Raw genomic sequence first — 17,195 nt, forward strand, 5'->3', positions numbered from 1 at the left:
AGTTGGGTCTATTTGTGGTAATACTAACAAACTAAATCAGCACACACCTGACATAGGAGGAAACCTGAGCTTGTTTAGTTGAACGGGGGTCACTTCCCAATTTCTACTACCCCACATTTAATTAATATCTACATTCGGCCAATTTTACTTTTGAAATATTTCTCACGTCTCTGTACCTTCTGATTTTTTTTTGACTTCCTTAGTTCAGACTCACATTTTTCCTCTGAACTATGGCAATAAACACTTTATTATGGTCCCCTTTCCTGCTCCTCTCAGATCCATTCTGTACCGCAGCTTTATCTCAAACACAAATCTGGTCATGTTTCTACTCTGTTTTTGTCCTGGTCATGATTCCATAATGCTTACAGGACAATCAGGTTTTTCCTGCACTGAATGGTGGACCTATTAATCCGTCATCCTTCTCCTCACGTCCTTGCCATGGTCTTGCAGATGCTCTGAATAGCGTTGTGGATTTTTTAAATGCATAAACAAACACATATATTTACTTCTGTGCTGTATTGCTTTTGGGGTTTCCCTTGGTATTCCAGGTAGCTCTGAGGTTACCTGTGTTACGGGTCTGTATTGACACTCTTTTAAGAATCCCATTACCAAGGAGCAATCTGTTTATCAGACTCCCGAGTCTTCCCTCTCTCCCTTCCCCTCTCAGTTGCATAGAATTTCCTGGCTACCTCTCTTTGGGTGCTCAGGGTTGAGTTAATTGGATTTTTGACCTCAACATAAAATATAAATGCTCTGGTTACAAAAGCCCATTGTTTGTGTTTTGGAAAGGTGACTGATGGGGCCAAGGTAGAGAGAGCCTGGTCTTTCTAACTGGGGAAGCAAGTTCTTCCTGGCAGATGCTTCTACACTAAGTGTCTAAGTATTCAAACTTTCCCAGCCAGGCTTGGAAATGTAATGTGACTGGGCAGAGCTCATCCATATCCATTCTTAATATTTCTATGATGTTCAGATTACTGAGGTCACCACATTTTATTTTTATTCAGAGCACTCTCTCCAGACACTGAAGAAAAGCGCCAAAATGAATTCCCTGTGAAGCAGAGAGGGAATAGCTGTCTGTATCGCTGTGTAGGAGCAAAATGATGAATCCTCGGAGATCTTGCTGTTTGTCCAGCAGCGTCTCTGTCACTTTGACCCAAACGTCTGGGTCTCTTAGGGACCCATATTTGGACAATCGTGTCAGTGTATTATGGCCAAGATTGATAGAATGGCTACCATTCTATTAATAATATTTTTCACATTTATTCTGTTTATTCACTTCACACCCCTTGTATGGCAATTGCCATGTGCCAAGCTCAGTCTCCTTCAGCTCTCTCAGCAGCCCTGTGAGGTAGGTACTGTTACTGCCAGTTTGTAGGTAGGAAAGCTGATGCGCCTTGCAGCAGGTTGCACAGCAAATACACGGTGGAGCGGAGGTGCAGCCTGGATAGTCTGTGCTCATCCATGGGGACTCTCTTGCAGAAACATTAGCAGCTTGTGATGGCAAAAACCATAAGATGTCTCCAGAGCTCATTGTGGGCTCCACTCAGACTCCACATAAAGGTGAGGCCTCAAGAACCAGGCTACTGCAGTGTGTGTTTGCAATATGTGAGCCTGTAGATGGACCCGGAGAGCAAAGCCCAGGGAACCCTCCTCTGTTCCATTAATACAATTGAGTTAGGGCCTGGCATGAGGTGGCTGGTCTTACTAATAGGAACTGGAGTGGTGTGGAAAGGCCCTAGGAGGAGAACAAAAATCAAATGTTATCTGAGAGAGATCTCAGGGTTTATCTAGACTAAAACCTTCACAGATGAGAAAGTCTAGGGCACACAGAGGTTAAATAATGACTCTTCAAGCTAACTCACACAGCTCAAGAGCAAGCACAAAGGTGCTTCTGTGTGAACTGAGAACTTGAATGAAACAGTGTTTTGTTCATTCACAGAGCTTTCTGCCTGTTTCATTTTCTTTTTTATCATTTGTTGCTCATCAGGATACATTATCGTTATTGGGTTTTTTCCCCTCTTTTTGATAGTTAACATGATTTTTGAATGATAGTGACTTTGACTTGTGGTTAATGGATGAGCTCTCACTGAGGAGAACATTTAACAAAGGTGGGCAGGTTGCTGGCACTGGCTCTTGTCAATACATGGAAAGGGGGAGAAGGAGTAATGGAGGGACCCTGTCCGTCACCCCCAGCAGGCACACACCAGGAAATATAGTACATTTCCCATCACTAGCTAATTTCCCTGATGCTCCTCTCCCCACTTTCATGATAGCCTCCATTGTGCCAACACAATCACTTTTCTAAAGTACAGTCAGGGCTGGGAATGCAGCTCAGTGGTAGAGTGCCCGAAAAGGAGGTGCCAGGTCCTGGGTTTCACCCCAGCACAGCCAAAAGAAGAAAAAAAAATGAAAAAGAAACTATCCATAAAGTACAGAGTCAATCCTGTTATTCCTCATGAGCTGCAGATCAGTTTAAACGTCTCATTTGCAATGCAAGAACACTCAAAATCAGCTTAGTTTGTCAACTTTCTGTTTATCTCTGCCCACCCCCACCATTAATTTTTATTTTATTTTATTTTTGTGTGGTGCTGGGGATTGAACCCAGGGCCTTATGCATGCAAGGCAAGCACTCTACCAACTAAGCTATATCCCCAGTCCTGGTTTTTTAACTGTTTTTATTAACTCATTATCGTTATACATAGTCGTGGGGTTCATTTTGACATAATCATACATGCATGGAATATAATCTGCTTCATTTCAGTCCTCAGTGCCCATTATTAATTTTTTTTAATTTTTTAAATTTTCTGTCATTCTTTGCCAACATTTCTTATCCTTTGCCATCCCTAACATAAAACATCATGCTCTTCGTCGTTCAAGACACAGGGTGTTGCACTTGGGGATCCCTGGAGACCTGAAATGCTCTTTCCTGTGTGATGTACCTCGTAAAGCTATTCATTCTTTGTCACCACCTCTCCCAAGTCTTTCCTGTTGACAGTGTGGTTGCTCCCTTTTCCATGTTCCTCTTTTACATCTCCAGTAGAACTCTTCTTCCTCTAAGTGAAAGTAGACATTATTTTCTTAATCTCTTGGGTTTCATCCATCATTGCTTGCGTGATGCAAAAAACCACTTATTCGGCATCTTTGGGGGCCAAGGGCTGTGGATGGAGCTGGGGATTCAAAACTAACCAAAGTAATTTTTTTTCTCCTTTGAGATCTCACAATGTCATAGGAGAGGGTCACACATAACCAAGTAATTCCCATGCAGTCTGCTAAATATTCACAAATCTATGGCTTTTCTCACCCATGTCAGCATCCTCAGTACTCACCATTAGCAAATTGGGACTTAATAATTTTTTGAACAAATGAACGGTTTGAATGGTTTGAACATGGTTTGTCCCCACCAAAACTCAAGTTGAGGCTTAGTCCTCAATGTAATGGTGTTGAGAGACATACGGGTCATGCAGATGGAGGCTGTGAAGAAGTTGAAGCCTTCTCTTGGAAATAAGTTATTTTCTTTTCTCTCTCTCTCTCTCTCTCTCTCTCTCTCTCTCTCCCCTCTCCCCTCTCCCCTCTCTCTCCTGGATCAAGTTTCCATACAAAAGGCATTTGACTTCCTTGGCTTCTTATGCTTCCTCTCTCACACAGGCTTCTCTTCCCCACATGTCCACATCACTTTCCACTTTCCTGCCACGTGTGAAATAGCTCGCAGCCCTCATCAGAAGCACAGCAAATATCAGCCCCATTCTGTTGGACCTCAAGAATTGTGAACCCAAAAGAAATGAACCTTTTTCCTTCATAAATTAGCCAGTCTTGGGTATTCTATTGCAGCAACAGGAAATAGACTAACAGGGTGTGAGTGAAGGAAGAGAGGGATGAATTTGGCCTAAACCATTACTCTCCAAACTACAGTGTCTTAGGAAGCAATTTTAAGAATTACATGAACAGGCTATGCATGGTGGCACATACCTTTAATCTAGCTACTCGAGAGGCTGAGGCAGGAGAATTGCAATTTTGAGACCAGACTCAGAAATTTAGCCCTGGTCTATAAACAAACAAACAAATAAATAAATCTTGGGATTTAGCTTAGTATTAGAATGCCCCTGTGTTCAATGCCCAGTACTTGGGGGAAAAATACATGAACAAAACAAAATATTTGACTCTTTTCTTTTTTGGTGCTGGGAATTGAACCCAGGGCCACACACATGCTAGGCAGGTACTCTATCACTGAGCTATATCCCCCAGTTCAACAATTTGCTTTTCAGTAGCTATATGTTTCATAACTATATGTAAAAAAATTAAATGTTTTATCAAACCCACAATGTAACTATATTATACATGAGGAAAAGTTAAAATTTCTAAGCATGTTGCTATAAAGTCAATGTTAATATAAATGGTTAACAATTTGATGAGAAATGACAAATGGTTGAAGTTTGGAAACACCAAGACAAGGTGTTTTCATTTTTTTCTCTGGGTTCAGTATATATACATACCTTTAGAATTTGGGGAACTTTTTTTTTGTTTTAGTAGTACCAGGTATTTAACCCAGGGGTGTTCTACCACTGACTTATATCCCCAGTTCTTATTTTTTTTCTTTAAATTGCTTAGGCTGGCCTTGAAATTGGGATCCTCCTGATTCAGCCTCTTGAGTCTCTGGGATTACAGGTGTGAACCACTGTGCCTATCTGGGGAGGGGTGTCTTTCTTGAGATGAATCATTTGTACAAAAGAGATAGATCGAAGACCACTGCGTGCATGTAGGTCTGTTTTTAAGATGAACCAAACCATATTTATGATTTATTTTATTCCAGAAGTGATTCTGGAAAATCTCCAGATGAATTTGCTGATTTTCACAGGTGCATTATAGACCTGCCCATAAATTGTGTTATTGCTTATATGTGGAAGTAAGGAAAAAGAGGAAATGCCTTTTCCAGGCCTCTGAGCAGCTGGACATGATTCTGGGACATTTTGGGTAAAGCAGTAGCTATAGCAGGTTGATAGCAGCAACTCTGGGGACCCAACAGGATCCCTGTCTCCCCTCTCCCCTTCCCTGACTCTCTCTCCCACTGTCATCTTTCTTGATCTGCCTCCTGACTTTTGCTTGCTATGTTCATTAGTGTCTCAGCTTCTACCCTCCATACTACCTGCATCTGGGGTGACAACTCAGCCCGATTTTCCTAGAACTTATTTTTTATTTACATATGACAGCGGAATGCATTACGATTCATATTACACATAGAGCACAGTTTTTCATATCTCTGGTTGTATAAAAAGTATGTTCACACCAATTCATGTCTTCATACATGTAATTTGGATAATGATGTCCATCACATTCCACCATCCTTGCTAACCCCCTGCCCCCTCCCTTCCCTCCCACCCCTCTGCCCTATCTAGAGTTTGTCTATTCCTCCCATGCTCCCCCTCCCTACCCCACTATGAATCAGCCTCCTTATATCAGAGAAAACACTTGCATTTGGTTATTTGGGATTGGCTAACTTCACTTAGCATTATCTTCTCTAACTCCATCCATTTACCTGCAAATGCCATGATTTTATTCTCTTTTATTGCGGAGTAATATTCCATTGTATATATATGCCACACTTCTTTATCCATTCCTCTACTAAAGGGCATCTAGGTTAGTTCCAGTTTAGCTGTTGTGAATTGTGCTGCTATAAACATTGCTGTTGCTGTGTCCCTGTAGTATGCTGTTTTTAAGTCCTTTGGGTATAGATGGAGGAGAGGGATAGCTGGGTCAATTGGTGGTTCCATTCCCAGTTTTCCAAGGAATCTCCATACTGCTTTCCATATGGGCTGCAACTTTTTTAGTTTGGGCACCAACATTTTTTCAGCTGCCAGTTGGTCATCCTGCCTGCATCCCTTTTCTGTACATTTCACATTACAGTTTTGTAGGAGAGAAGAGGAAATATCTGGCTGGGTCTGTTCATTCTTTCTCCAGCTCAGGGAGCCTCCCAGCTTCCCCACTAGGATAAGTCCAAGCTGACCCCTACTAAATAGACCAAGAAAGACCTGGGGTTGATGTAAAGAAGCATCGCTAGCTGCCTTCCTCAGAAGGGGCTTGGGAATGATTCTCAGTCGTTCTCTGGTCTGCTTTCCTGCACCCGTTTTTCACATATCGGAGCCCTGATGTTTGTGCATGCTGTTGACTTATACGTGTACAATGGGGGAGGTACATGGTGAGGACAGATCAAAACTTTTATTTTTTTAAAAAACCATTTCATCCTTTTCACTTTTATGAATTTAATCATATTGTACAAATCAGGCTTCTGATGCAGTGTTATGGAACACTGGCCCAACATGTAATTAAATATTTTATCCTACTGAATCCTGTCCATTTGAGAGATTGCAAAGCTTACAAAAGGGGCTATTTCAAAAGCAAAACAGTAAAATCTAGGAAATGAAAACTTTTAAGCTCTAGTAGCACATGGGGACAAACAAAATTCATCTTGGCCTAAGGGCAGAGAAGCTGAGCCCTTGAATAATTTGTGAATGCTGGAGGGCTTCTCCTACCTCTCCCAGTTTCAGCACTGGGTTTACCCACTTGATCTAAAAGTTAGTCATTATTAAAACTCTTTTTCCCATTGGCAAGGAGCAGCAGTGCCTCCTCTCACCCAGTCTCCACCTCATCTTCAATCCTATGAACTGGGATACAGAGAAAAAAAAATCACTACAGATTTAACTTCTGAAGCATATAACTGGTTTTCAAAAATTGTACAAAAAGTGAGGGTGCTGTGGCTTGAACAAGCTGAGCACAGCTCTGAGTTGGGCAGAGCTCCCTTGTCACTGAACCAGGAGTCCCCAGAACTCTCAGAGCACCCCTAGCCCTCTGGTGCTCCCACAGCAGTCCCAGAGCCCTGGTGGTACCCCGAAGCCCTCAAGTATCTCTAGCCTTCTGAACACTGCCCCCATCCCTGAGGACACTGGAACCCTACCAGCATGGGTCCCTTGAGTACCAACCCTCTGATGGCCCCAAACCTTTAAGCAACCTGGGTTCCCTCTGAATTCTCCTGACCCTCTGAAACCCCCTTAATCCCTGATTGTCCCCAGAGGGCAGGCCACTCCAGGTCCTGGGTGGTGGAGGCCTGTTTGGAGCATTTTGGTTTGGGGGTGGCTGCTCATGACTACCTGCCTCCTGAGTAAAATGAAAGAACTAACATATTTATACTGTTCAGCCTTTTTCATTCTCTCTTGTCTGCATCTCTCTTAAAAGTCTGTGACTATGGCTGGGCGCAGTGGTATTTGCCTGTAATCCCAGCAGCTCAGGAGGCTGAGGCAGAAGGATCACAAGCTCAAAGACAGCCTCAGCAATTTAGTGAGGCCCTAAGCAACTCAACAAGACTCTGTCTGTAAATAAAATATTAAAAAGGTCTGGGGATGTGGCTCAGTGGTTAAGCACCCCTGGGGTTCAATTCCTGGGACCAAAAGAAAAAAAAAACTGTGAATATGAGGCTGAGGAGGTAGCTCAGAAGTAGAGTGCTTGCTTAGCATGTGGCAGACCCGGGGTTTGAGATGATCATAGTCCCAGCACACAGATCAATGACCAGAAAAAGTCACTCAACTCGAGACTTTTGGTAAATACCTGTAGTGAACTGCCTAATACCTACCTCATGGTTTTTACACCAATTTCCCCTGAATAATACCAGACCCAATTCTGTGGTTGATAGAGAAGGATTTTCATTTTGGTTTCGTTTCCCCCTGGTACTTGTCATCAAACCCCAGGGCCTTGGGCATGTTGGGGAAGTGTCCTCCCTCTGAGCTTATCCTCAGCCCTGTGCCAGGATCTCAGTTTTATTTTGAACAGGGTCTCACTAAGTTGTCCAGGGGGCCTTGAACTTGTCAACCTCCTGCCTCAGTCTTCCCAGTTGATGACAGGTGTGTCCACCTTGCAAAGGACAAGATTTTCAGAAATAACTTATACCCTCCCCTATACCAACCCTGGTTTTGTTCTCTATTTCAATATAGCAAAAAGAATTGGAATATTCAAAGGGTCATCCAGGGCAATCGTCTTTGACTTTAGTGGTGAGAAAAGAGGATAAAAGATCCGAACACATTCAACAAGTGTGTCAGGGCTTAGAGGAGAGATGGGAGCCATATGTTCATTCGTGGGAAACGGCAATAGGAAAATGAGAACTTGATGATTAAATTTCTCAGCAATGTGATTGTCCCCCGTCAGTCGTACTCCTGCCCTTCTCTACTGCTCACTCCATCTTTGAGTGAGGGCATCTGGGGAAACCCAGGGGCAACAAATGAGCCAGGGAAGTCCCTTTTCATGAAATCCTTTCTATGGAAAGGGCTGGCAATGGCACCACTAGGTAAATCTAGGAACCAAGGAGATGCTGGGATCAGTGGAATTTCTCACATTCTCATGGATTCCACCCTGAGCATCCAGAAACTCCTGTGGAACAGGCCTCGATTTAGCTCAAACTCTGGGATAAAAGAGATGAGCATATACAACGTAGTGATTTTCACTTAAAAGTTGCCACCTGGAATCCAGACTTGCTCTCTTGTGACCAGGGAGGAGAGATGAGCCCCACTTTCCAGATGTGGTACACAGATGGTAGTTCTGCCGCGTTGTATCTTCCAATGTGGAGGAGATGAAAGAAACCCCGATAAAAATGAACATCAATAGATTCCCTTTAAAAAGAAAGCAAATATGCTTAAAGTATTAACACATTGTATCTAAGTGCGGTTATATATTATATAACCGCATGAGGAATTTGTAGGAAGGGGCAAGACGACCATCCCAAGACATATGAACAGGGAAGCCTGAGTGCTCAGGGGCCCTTGGCCTTCTCAGTTCTCAGGTCTCTTCAGAGCTGCAGGCATTTTAAGAACTTTGTGTTAGGGAAGCTTGAAGATCCTCTGCAAAGAATCCTGGGAATGTAAATGACTACCTGATCACATCTGTGAGATTGTTACTCTTAACAAAGAAAGGAAAATTCTGAGTACACAGGGCTTATCTTGGATCACACATGGGTGACCATCTGTGCTCATTTACCAGGGACAGTCATGGTTTCTTATTGTCCAGTTTGTAATTATTAATAGTTCTCCCTTTCACTCTCCCAAGTGCTCAGAGTTTATATTTAAGTATAAGGTCACCCTGGCCACCTGACACTTTGCTGTCAAAACTAAGATGGGCAAGTCTGCCAGATCATCCACTCAAGTAAATGTTTTCCCACTTGTTAAAAGACCTTTCCTTCTGCCTTACGGGGCAACCCACTGTAGTCTGTCCCTTGGAAATGGTGATGTGTAATATCCATCAAACAACACAAGGCCTCTGCTTGAAACATTTCTGTTGACTTGTTTGCTTTTCAATTTATTTCATTTATTTATCTAGTTTTTCTACTTATCAATGCCTTTGAAAAGTACATTTAAGGACTCCAGCAAGCATTGATTATCTCTTTTGTGTCTGATTGTTATCTTAAACTATCTTGATTTTAATAGGGAAAGGAAATAAAAGATTAAACATGTATCAATTCCACTTAGGTTTGGTTCTAGCAATTTCTCCCCTTAAAAACTTACATAAAGAAAACTTACATGTTTTCCTCTGCCCTGTAATTAGATAGACCTACAGAGAAATCATCCACAATTGTTTATGATTCTTGTGTTGAATTTCCCGTCATGGCACATGCCATTTAATTTGCATTATCAAAACCAATAGTCATTCAGTTCCATAATAGATTAGCTATGACTGAAAAATTACCTTTGTCCTTTTAACACTCTTTGATCACTTGTTTGTTTGTTTTTTCTTTTAAATGACACTTTTTTGTGTGTGTTAGCTCATTTTAAGTCTTGAAGTGCAACATCTGGAGTCATTAACCAAATAGTCTTGCACCTTTCCTGGTTAACAGAAACGGAATTGAAAACTCAGCCCTCTGGCGTCATCATTGTTGCTGTCTATATGACTACAGGAAAAATCAAATTTCAAGTTCTTCTCCCTTTCTCAGCAAATTTCAAAGTATGGCAGTAGGCAGATTGGAATGTAATAGCAATTTTTAAAGCCAGAAATTAAATTAAACCAAAAACAATGTACTTCTAGTTCAAAGAGAGAGTTTCTTTCAGAAAGAAGCACATCTCCCCAGTAACAGTAAAGACAATAGTAGTATTTTCATGAAGACCAGAGTTACCAAGTTCATGTGGATTGCAAAATACAGCTGCTGTTTTCCAGAGAGACTGACAGTCTCTGTAAAGTTCTTGGTAAGGTCTGTGGGGGCTTTGGGGAGAGAGGTGTGGTGTGGCACAGTCTGGGCACAGTGGTATAAATACAGTGTCTTCTCAAATTGTTTTTAGCTCCTTTTCTTAAGGAGGAGGAACAAGAGGCCAGTAACTCACCCAATAAATAGAAGCTTTTGCTTGTAGAATATCCAGAAGTTTTGATCACTCAAGAGAACCTATGTGTTCAAACATACGTGTCAATTTCATAGTCCTGGATGATTCCTATTAATTATCTTTTTCATACTGCTTTTTTCTTTTGTGCATTCCACAAAGAGTTTGCTTCTTAGAATGTCTACAGAGGTGGCAGTCCACTTTGCCCATGGGGGAGGGGAGGTCAGCGCAGCTTGAACACATGGGCAGCTAAGGGTGGTCCTTGGTCTGTATGGAAACTGGGATTTCTGACATGGTGGGAGGGGTGCCCCCCATTTTGCCTATCTGGGAATCAACAGAGGCCTGGTGGCTGCTCTGACACTTTCCAAACAGTCCCAGTTTTAAAAGCACTGTGTTTGTCCACAAATGGATCTTTTCTGCCCGGATTGAGGTAGCTGGGATGACGCCAGGGTAGGCTGCTGTTGTCTCCTTACTTGTCAAATGACAGGTAGGCACTGCTAAGAGCCGGTTCTTACACCAAAGCAAGTTGGATTGCTGTGAAACCCAAGGTCAAGGGACATCTGGTTTAGACTGACATTCTAGTGCTTCAGTGCTCCCCCTTTTGGTATTAATAATTTGAAGACAGACACACAACAGCTATACAAAAATCAAGATAATCTGCACCTGGTGGCTTGAACCAGGAGATTTTTCCTTCTTTAACATTTTGTACCTAAAGAACTAGTGAGGTTCATGGGGTGTTTGCCTGCAGGCCACTACCACAGAAACTGTTAAGATTAGTTTCTCCTTGAAGCAAGATTACCAGGTAATTGTGTTGCAAAGTCATGGAGACCTTGAGTTAGCTGCCCTGTAAAACCAACTGCTTGTATTCACACTGCCAAGGCATAGCTTTAATTTCCTGAAAGATTCACCACAACTTTTTAGATGTTAATAAAAATTCTGTTAGGAGTTGAGGGGCTTTCTCTTTCTCCTCCCAATATGTGTATAACTTCCTTTTTTGACATTTTTACATTCCTTTTGGTCCATACCTGTTGAGAGCCACAGCCGAGTCGGAATGACCCCTGGCATTTTGCCAGAAGTAATGGTTGAGAGGCAGGCCATTAAGATGATGACAATTAAATTAAGCTGTGTATAATTGCTGTGACTGGATGATGCTGGATTGAAACAGGCTGTGTAATCAATTGTATATAGACCCCTGCTGCCTAGGGAGCCCACTACTTTGGAGTTCTTGAGGGGATTCCTGGGGAGTTCGGGTTGGTTGGTGAAGTTCCAGTGGAGGGAGTTCCAGTTGGTGTGTGGTGTCCCTGAGAGGGCAGAGTGGGTGGCGTTCGGGGGAGTTCGGAAATAAAGTTTGTTCCTGCTTCAGTGGCTCCTGATTTTGTGCCCAGCCAGACTGCGGCATATACCCTTCATCCATTAGGGGCTTCTGCATTTTTATGTCCTAAATGACCAAACTATGCCCCCCTCCCCACCATCAAAGACTGTGACTCAGGTCATAATCTGGCAGAGAGGCCATCCATTGTTCTACACACATTTGTGACTTAAGTCAATATCAAAACGCCTTGCCTGAATGGCCTGTATGTTGGTCAAGGTATGGCCAGCAGGCTGACCATTGTCCACCCCCCCCCCCATGATATGGGGCCACAGATTAAAATATCACACTCTTCCTAACAGTTACTGTGTTACTCTGAGGAATCTGAAATAGCAGGGCAAATGTTGCTTAGATTATTTTCCCATCCTTTTTCGTGTGGACATGGTGCTTCCTATTTTCACTTTCTGGGAAATTTGCCAGTTTTTCAAGGACTGGGTAAAGAACAAAATAAATATTTGTAGGTAGTTTAAAAGGAGAACAAGTATGTTGGATGTAACTCTGCCCATCCAAAGAAAAGCATTTTAATTGCCCTTCAGATGTTTCAAAGTAATTAACTTGAGAGAGTCAGAAGGTAGATTTACTAGGTCACTTTTCAGTTTGTGATCAAGGGGTGGGTGTGCGTGCCTGCCTGCGTGTGTGTGTGTGTGTGTGTGGGGGGGGGGAGTGGAAGAGTCAGAGAAAGTGAACGCAACTGAGTAAAAAACTCCTTTTAAAATCCAGAGGAAGACCCTGAAATGGACCTTTGAAAATGGCATTACCTTTTCATAGATGCGAATCACTCCCCAAAAAAGTTAGTGCCCGGACATGTTTATTTCACACCTTTCATTACATACTATTTCTTTCAGAACTTTTAAGGGATTTCTTTTAAATTTGGGAGGTTCCGTGGTTCATTGTTGATTAATAGGTGTATCTTACGGGCGGATTTTGGAGGCTCATTCCGCTCTTGAGATTAAAGAGAGCGGGGTACTGGCTTCCAGCTAAGGTTCCTGTCCCTAATCATGTGTGAAATGTTTTCCTTCCTCGCTGGGCTGCAGAGTCTCGGGCGGGAGTTTGCGGTGGGGGAACCAGACTGGCGGAGTCCTGGGTAGGAAAGGCCATCACCTGTTGGGGCCTCCCAGCCAGAGAAGCACGAGGACACCAGGCGGGGACAGCCGCAGCCTCAGGAGCACGCCCCCAATCCTAGGGGACCTGGCTGGCGGGGGACCGGCAGACCCGGGACAGAGCGAGGGAGGCCCCGGCGCTGGAATGCAGTTTCCTCCGGCGAGGGAGACTTTGCACTGGACTGGAAAATAGTTTGGGGTGGGGTTTCGCACGGTCCCCTCCTCCCCACCCCCGGCCCCCTTCCAGGCGCTTTCTGGGAGCCTTAAGAACTGCGCTCTGAAGTTTCAAGAGAGCCAGGAGCCTGAGCCGCAGGCAGGGACAATGGAAGAAAACGAAAGCCAGAAATGTGAGCCGTGCCTTCCTTACTCAGCAGACAGCAGACAGATGCAGGGTGAGTAACCGAGTCATTCAAAGATGGAGTGACGGGGACGCGTGCCCTTGGCCGCTCGCTGCTTTTTATAAACGGGAGACCCAGCGCCTGGCGAAAGGAAAAGCTGATTTCTTGGGGGTGGTGCGTTTTCTAAACTGAGTTGCGAGCTGTGATTTCTTGGGCTTCCCCTAATCTCTGGCAGGATTTTCTAAAGTAGCAAAAAAGGGGCAGAGGGCGATGTCATATTTGTAGCCCACCGAGCAGAGCGGTCAGTTTGTGCGGTTATCTCTAGGCAAGGGCAAATAAATCGCTAAGCAGCTTTGAATAATTTCCCCTGTGCTTTAGCAGTGCGCGGAAAGGAGCTGTTTTTGTCAAACTACCTCCAGGACGGCAGCATTTCCATTCATTGGTTGAGGGATTCCAGAGGCAACTGCCTGTGGGATGCAAACTTTTGCAGCATTTTAGAGTAAAGTCACAGAGTTTAGGGATGTTTTGTTTTGTAGATCAGAACAGCAGGGAGCACTTACCTATGTGAATGATAGGTAGCACTCCGAATCTTCTTTAGGTTTTAATGCAAAAGTTAGGAGCTGTTAGACAATTTTGGTGAATTTTCTTCAGGCCGTTTCCTTTTCATTGTGTTTATAATAGACTTGTCTTTTCCGTAGGGAATTTCCAGAAGCTTATGTTGTTCCAAAGAAATTTTGCAGGGAGGTTGGGTGACCGAAGACGTATCTGTTGACCAGTGTCTGATGTCTGTGATGCCAGAGCCTATCATATAGTATCATATAGGTGGTATGTTCATAAACTGAAGGATCCTGAACCACCCCCACCCCACCCTTCACCAGGTTCATCCAGGGGCCAGTTAGTAACAAAAAGACTTGCTGGAGTGCTGTGCTGAGCGTGGGAGTTGGGATTATGCACAAGGGAAAAGGTGTGTGGGATTTTTTTTTTAATGCAAAAGGGAAGAAACACATGACTCATCCACACTGAAAATGCAAAACCTAGCCAGACAGAAGAAAATACAATTAGAAGAGAGAAATCCCCCAGTGAAATGCAGGAAACCTTAAGCTTCCTAAATGCTGGAGAAGAATCCCTGGGTTTTACAGTATCAGTCTAGTTATCTGTGCTTCCAAAGCAGAGCACTTCTTGAGGGCACCAGGTCAGGGGACTCCAGCTGGAGATAAGTCTCCCCTCCCCCCTGACCCCCACAATCCCTCTCATTTGATAGGATGGGATTTAGACCGCAGGAATTCAACCTCTGGGCCTGTCCTGAAAGAAATGACCCAGATTCTAAAGGGGGCAATTAGAATGAGACCAATTTAAGAAATAACTTTGAAACAACCAGAGCAATTCATAGATGTTTCAGAAACTGACACGGTCAGACTGAGACAGTGTCTCATGTCCTTCACTTATTCATTCATTCAGTGAATATTGGACATCTGTTTTACAGTAGTCACTTTTGGAGCTGCTGGGGATCCAACAGTGAAAAAAAAGCAGACTAAAAAATACTTGTCTTCATTGAATTTGTATTCTAAGAACTGAGTTGGGGTTGGGTGGAGTAGTAGAGGCAGATGATGAATAAATGAATAAAATATATAGTATGTTAGATGGTGGGGGGGTGCCAGACTTAGCCCATACAAAATTCAGGATGCCCTGTTAAGTTTGAATTTCAGATAAACAATAATTGGTTGGCATAAGTATGTCCCAACTATTGCATGGGATATACTACTTATACCAAGAAATCTCTCATTGTGTACTGAAATCCAAATTCAACTGAGCATCCTATATTTTATCTGACAATCCTCCTGAGCAGAAATAAACCTACTAGGAAAAATAAGGCAGGGAAAGAGATAGGGAATGTGGGTTTGTGGGTAAGATTGTAAATAGGATTATCAGGTAAAGTCTCAGTGAGGTGATGTTTGAACAAAGATGAGGGGGAACAGCAAGGATCTAACATGTTCAAAGAAAGCAAGAATGTGGGAGAAGGATGGAAGAAAAAGAGGTTGAGATAATCCCAGGCCAGATCATGTAGGGCCTGTGGAACAATGATAAGGATTTGGGTTTTTATTTCCAGCGAGGTGAGGAGCTGCTGGCAGTTTGGGTTTGTCTTTTAAAAGGTAGTAAGTACTGGGTACCGTCTTGAGCATAACCCAAGTGGGGTGGGGCAAGGGCAGGGAGACCCTTGCAGAGGCTTATTGAGTAAACCTGGCAAGAAACAGTGGTAGTTGGGGCCATGTGGTGATAAGAAGGTAGATTCTAGATATATGTTGAAGGTAAAACCAAAAGAATTAGCTGAAAGATTGCACATGGGATGTACAGAAAAAGTGAGATCAAAGATGACTTCAAATATTTTGGTCTGAGAGGCTTGGAAGAATGGAGTTGCTGTTTACTTAAGTGGGAAGGCATTGAAGAGGAGTATTGGATTTGAGGGAGGACTGGGGGCTGTGAGAGAAGTCCTTTAAAGATGTCCTGGAAAGATTGCGAAAGGAGGGTAGAATCCAAGTTAGATGTTCAAGATCCCATTTAGTTCCGGTGAATATGATGCCCTGAAGGAGTGTGGCTTCATTTCCAGTTCTTCTGGTCAGTATGAGGACAGCAGAGGAGAGCAATGTCTCTGAGACAAGCATCATCCATGATAACCACATGTCTGCATCTGTCATTGCACTCAGTGTTATATCTGTGTATCTGTTTCGCCCAGTTACAATATGGTGTTCCAGGGCACCAACCATGTCTCCCTGACCTTTGCGTTCCCAGCACCCAGTGGAGCACCAGGGATGTAGAAGACACTAAATATTTGTTGAATAGAAGGAAAGTTATATTACTTCAGGGACTTTGAGTCTGTCAATCTGCTATAGATAAGGATCATTTGAGTGATCATGTAACTTATTGTCTGAACCAAGACACATTCAAGAGTGAAAAGAAATCCTATAAATAATTTTGCTGGGCAACAGTTGTAACCCAGAGCTATTTGGGTGAAGTGGGGCATATGGTTGCCCCAGGAATAGCTCTAATCAATGAGGGCCCCACGGCTAGTAGGTAAGAAACAGTGTGGAAGCGTATTGCATTCTGCATTTGGCAGAGTAGGCACTCAATAATTATTGGTAGAATTTGAATCTAACTGTATCATGTTCCCTTTGAATGCCATGGGCTCCTTAGTGTGGCTCTGGGGGATAGGCACTCTTTGGGATACCTGGGTCTGCACATAGCATCCTGAGGTGTTTACTTTTGCTCTGGCCTCTAAAATCTTGAAACCTCTATGCAGATGAAGATTGGTCAACCCACCTGCTTGCCTTCCCCTCCCCGTGATGAATGACAGATATGTAGGTCTGTGCTCAAAAAATCTCCTCTAAAATAACTCCATCAATTTCTGTCCCCTTATCCTGTTTTCTTCTTTGAAGCACTTAACACTACCTGACATTTAGATTGTGTATTATTTGTTGTCTGCCTCCCTAATTATAATGAAGCATCCTCTAAGAGGACAGGGAATTAAGTCTGTCTTGATCACAACTTTCCACGCTGTCTCCTGACTCCTCTCTGTGTACAGCGCAGGCGCTCAATAAATATATGTGTGACTGACTGAATGAATCAATCAAATAATCAATCCATCATTGAACTTTAATCAACACTTTACACAAACATGCTTTTCTGGGGGAGGGGCTGGCCTTATTTTGTCTAAGGTCTACACTAGAAATCTTTTTACCATTGACTTCCAATTTAAAGTTGATTATATTCCTCTAAGGAATATAATGGCTGGGTTTCAGCTGTGGTTTTCACGCTTATTTGTATATATGGTGGGGATCCTTACATTAACAAGGAAGCTAGAAAACTGAGGGACCCCATTAGCATCCAGCAGATTATCTGTATTAGTCAGATAGGCTCACTGTTTTAATAGCCCTCTAAACTTGGTAGTTTTGCTTGATCAAGGTTAATATCTTGTCTACACATAGTGAAATATCTTGATCCTGTGCTGGTAGCTCTCCCAGGTGGCCTATCAGGATTCTCCTGTCCCATCACT

At 43.2% G+C, this 17,195-nt stretch overlaps 1 protein-coding gene across 17 annotated transcripts in view; it reads left to right on the top strand.

Annotated features, from left to right (window-relative positions):
• The window catches only part of Kiaa1217 (KIAA1217 ortholog), a 417,045-nt gene that overhangs the window by 114,620 nt on the left and 285,230 nt on the right, over positions 1-17,195 (top strand). For 2 of the 17 annotated variants that reach the window (XM_058578588.1, XM_046442239.2), the window contains exon 1: positions 12,691-13,201. The exons of 11 other annotated variants lie outside the window; for them this stretch is intronic. In XM_058578588.1, the coding sequence (XP_058434571.1) occupies positions 13,132-13,201 (70 nt within the window). In that variant the 5' untranslated portion in view covers positions 12,691-13,131. Of the gene's footprint in view, positions 1-12,690; positions 13,202-17,195 lie in introns of those variants that run through there. 4 more of the 17 variants (XM_046442236.2, XM_046442238.2, XM_058578597.1 and 1 more) reach the window with 3 other exon arrangements.

This window comes from Marmota monax, unplaced genomic scaffold (assembly GCF_021218885.2).
Source record: "Marmota monax isolate L192 unplaced genomic scaffold, Marmota_monax_Labrador192_F-V1.1 WCK01_AAM20220418_F8-fsc00072, whole genome shotgun sequence".
Lineage (NCBI taxonomy): Eukaryota > Metazoa > Chordata > Mammalia > Rodentia > Sciuridae > Marmota > Marmota monax.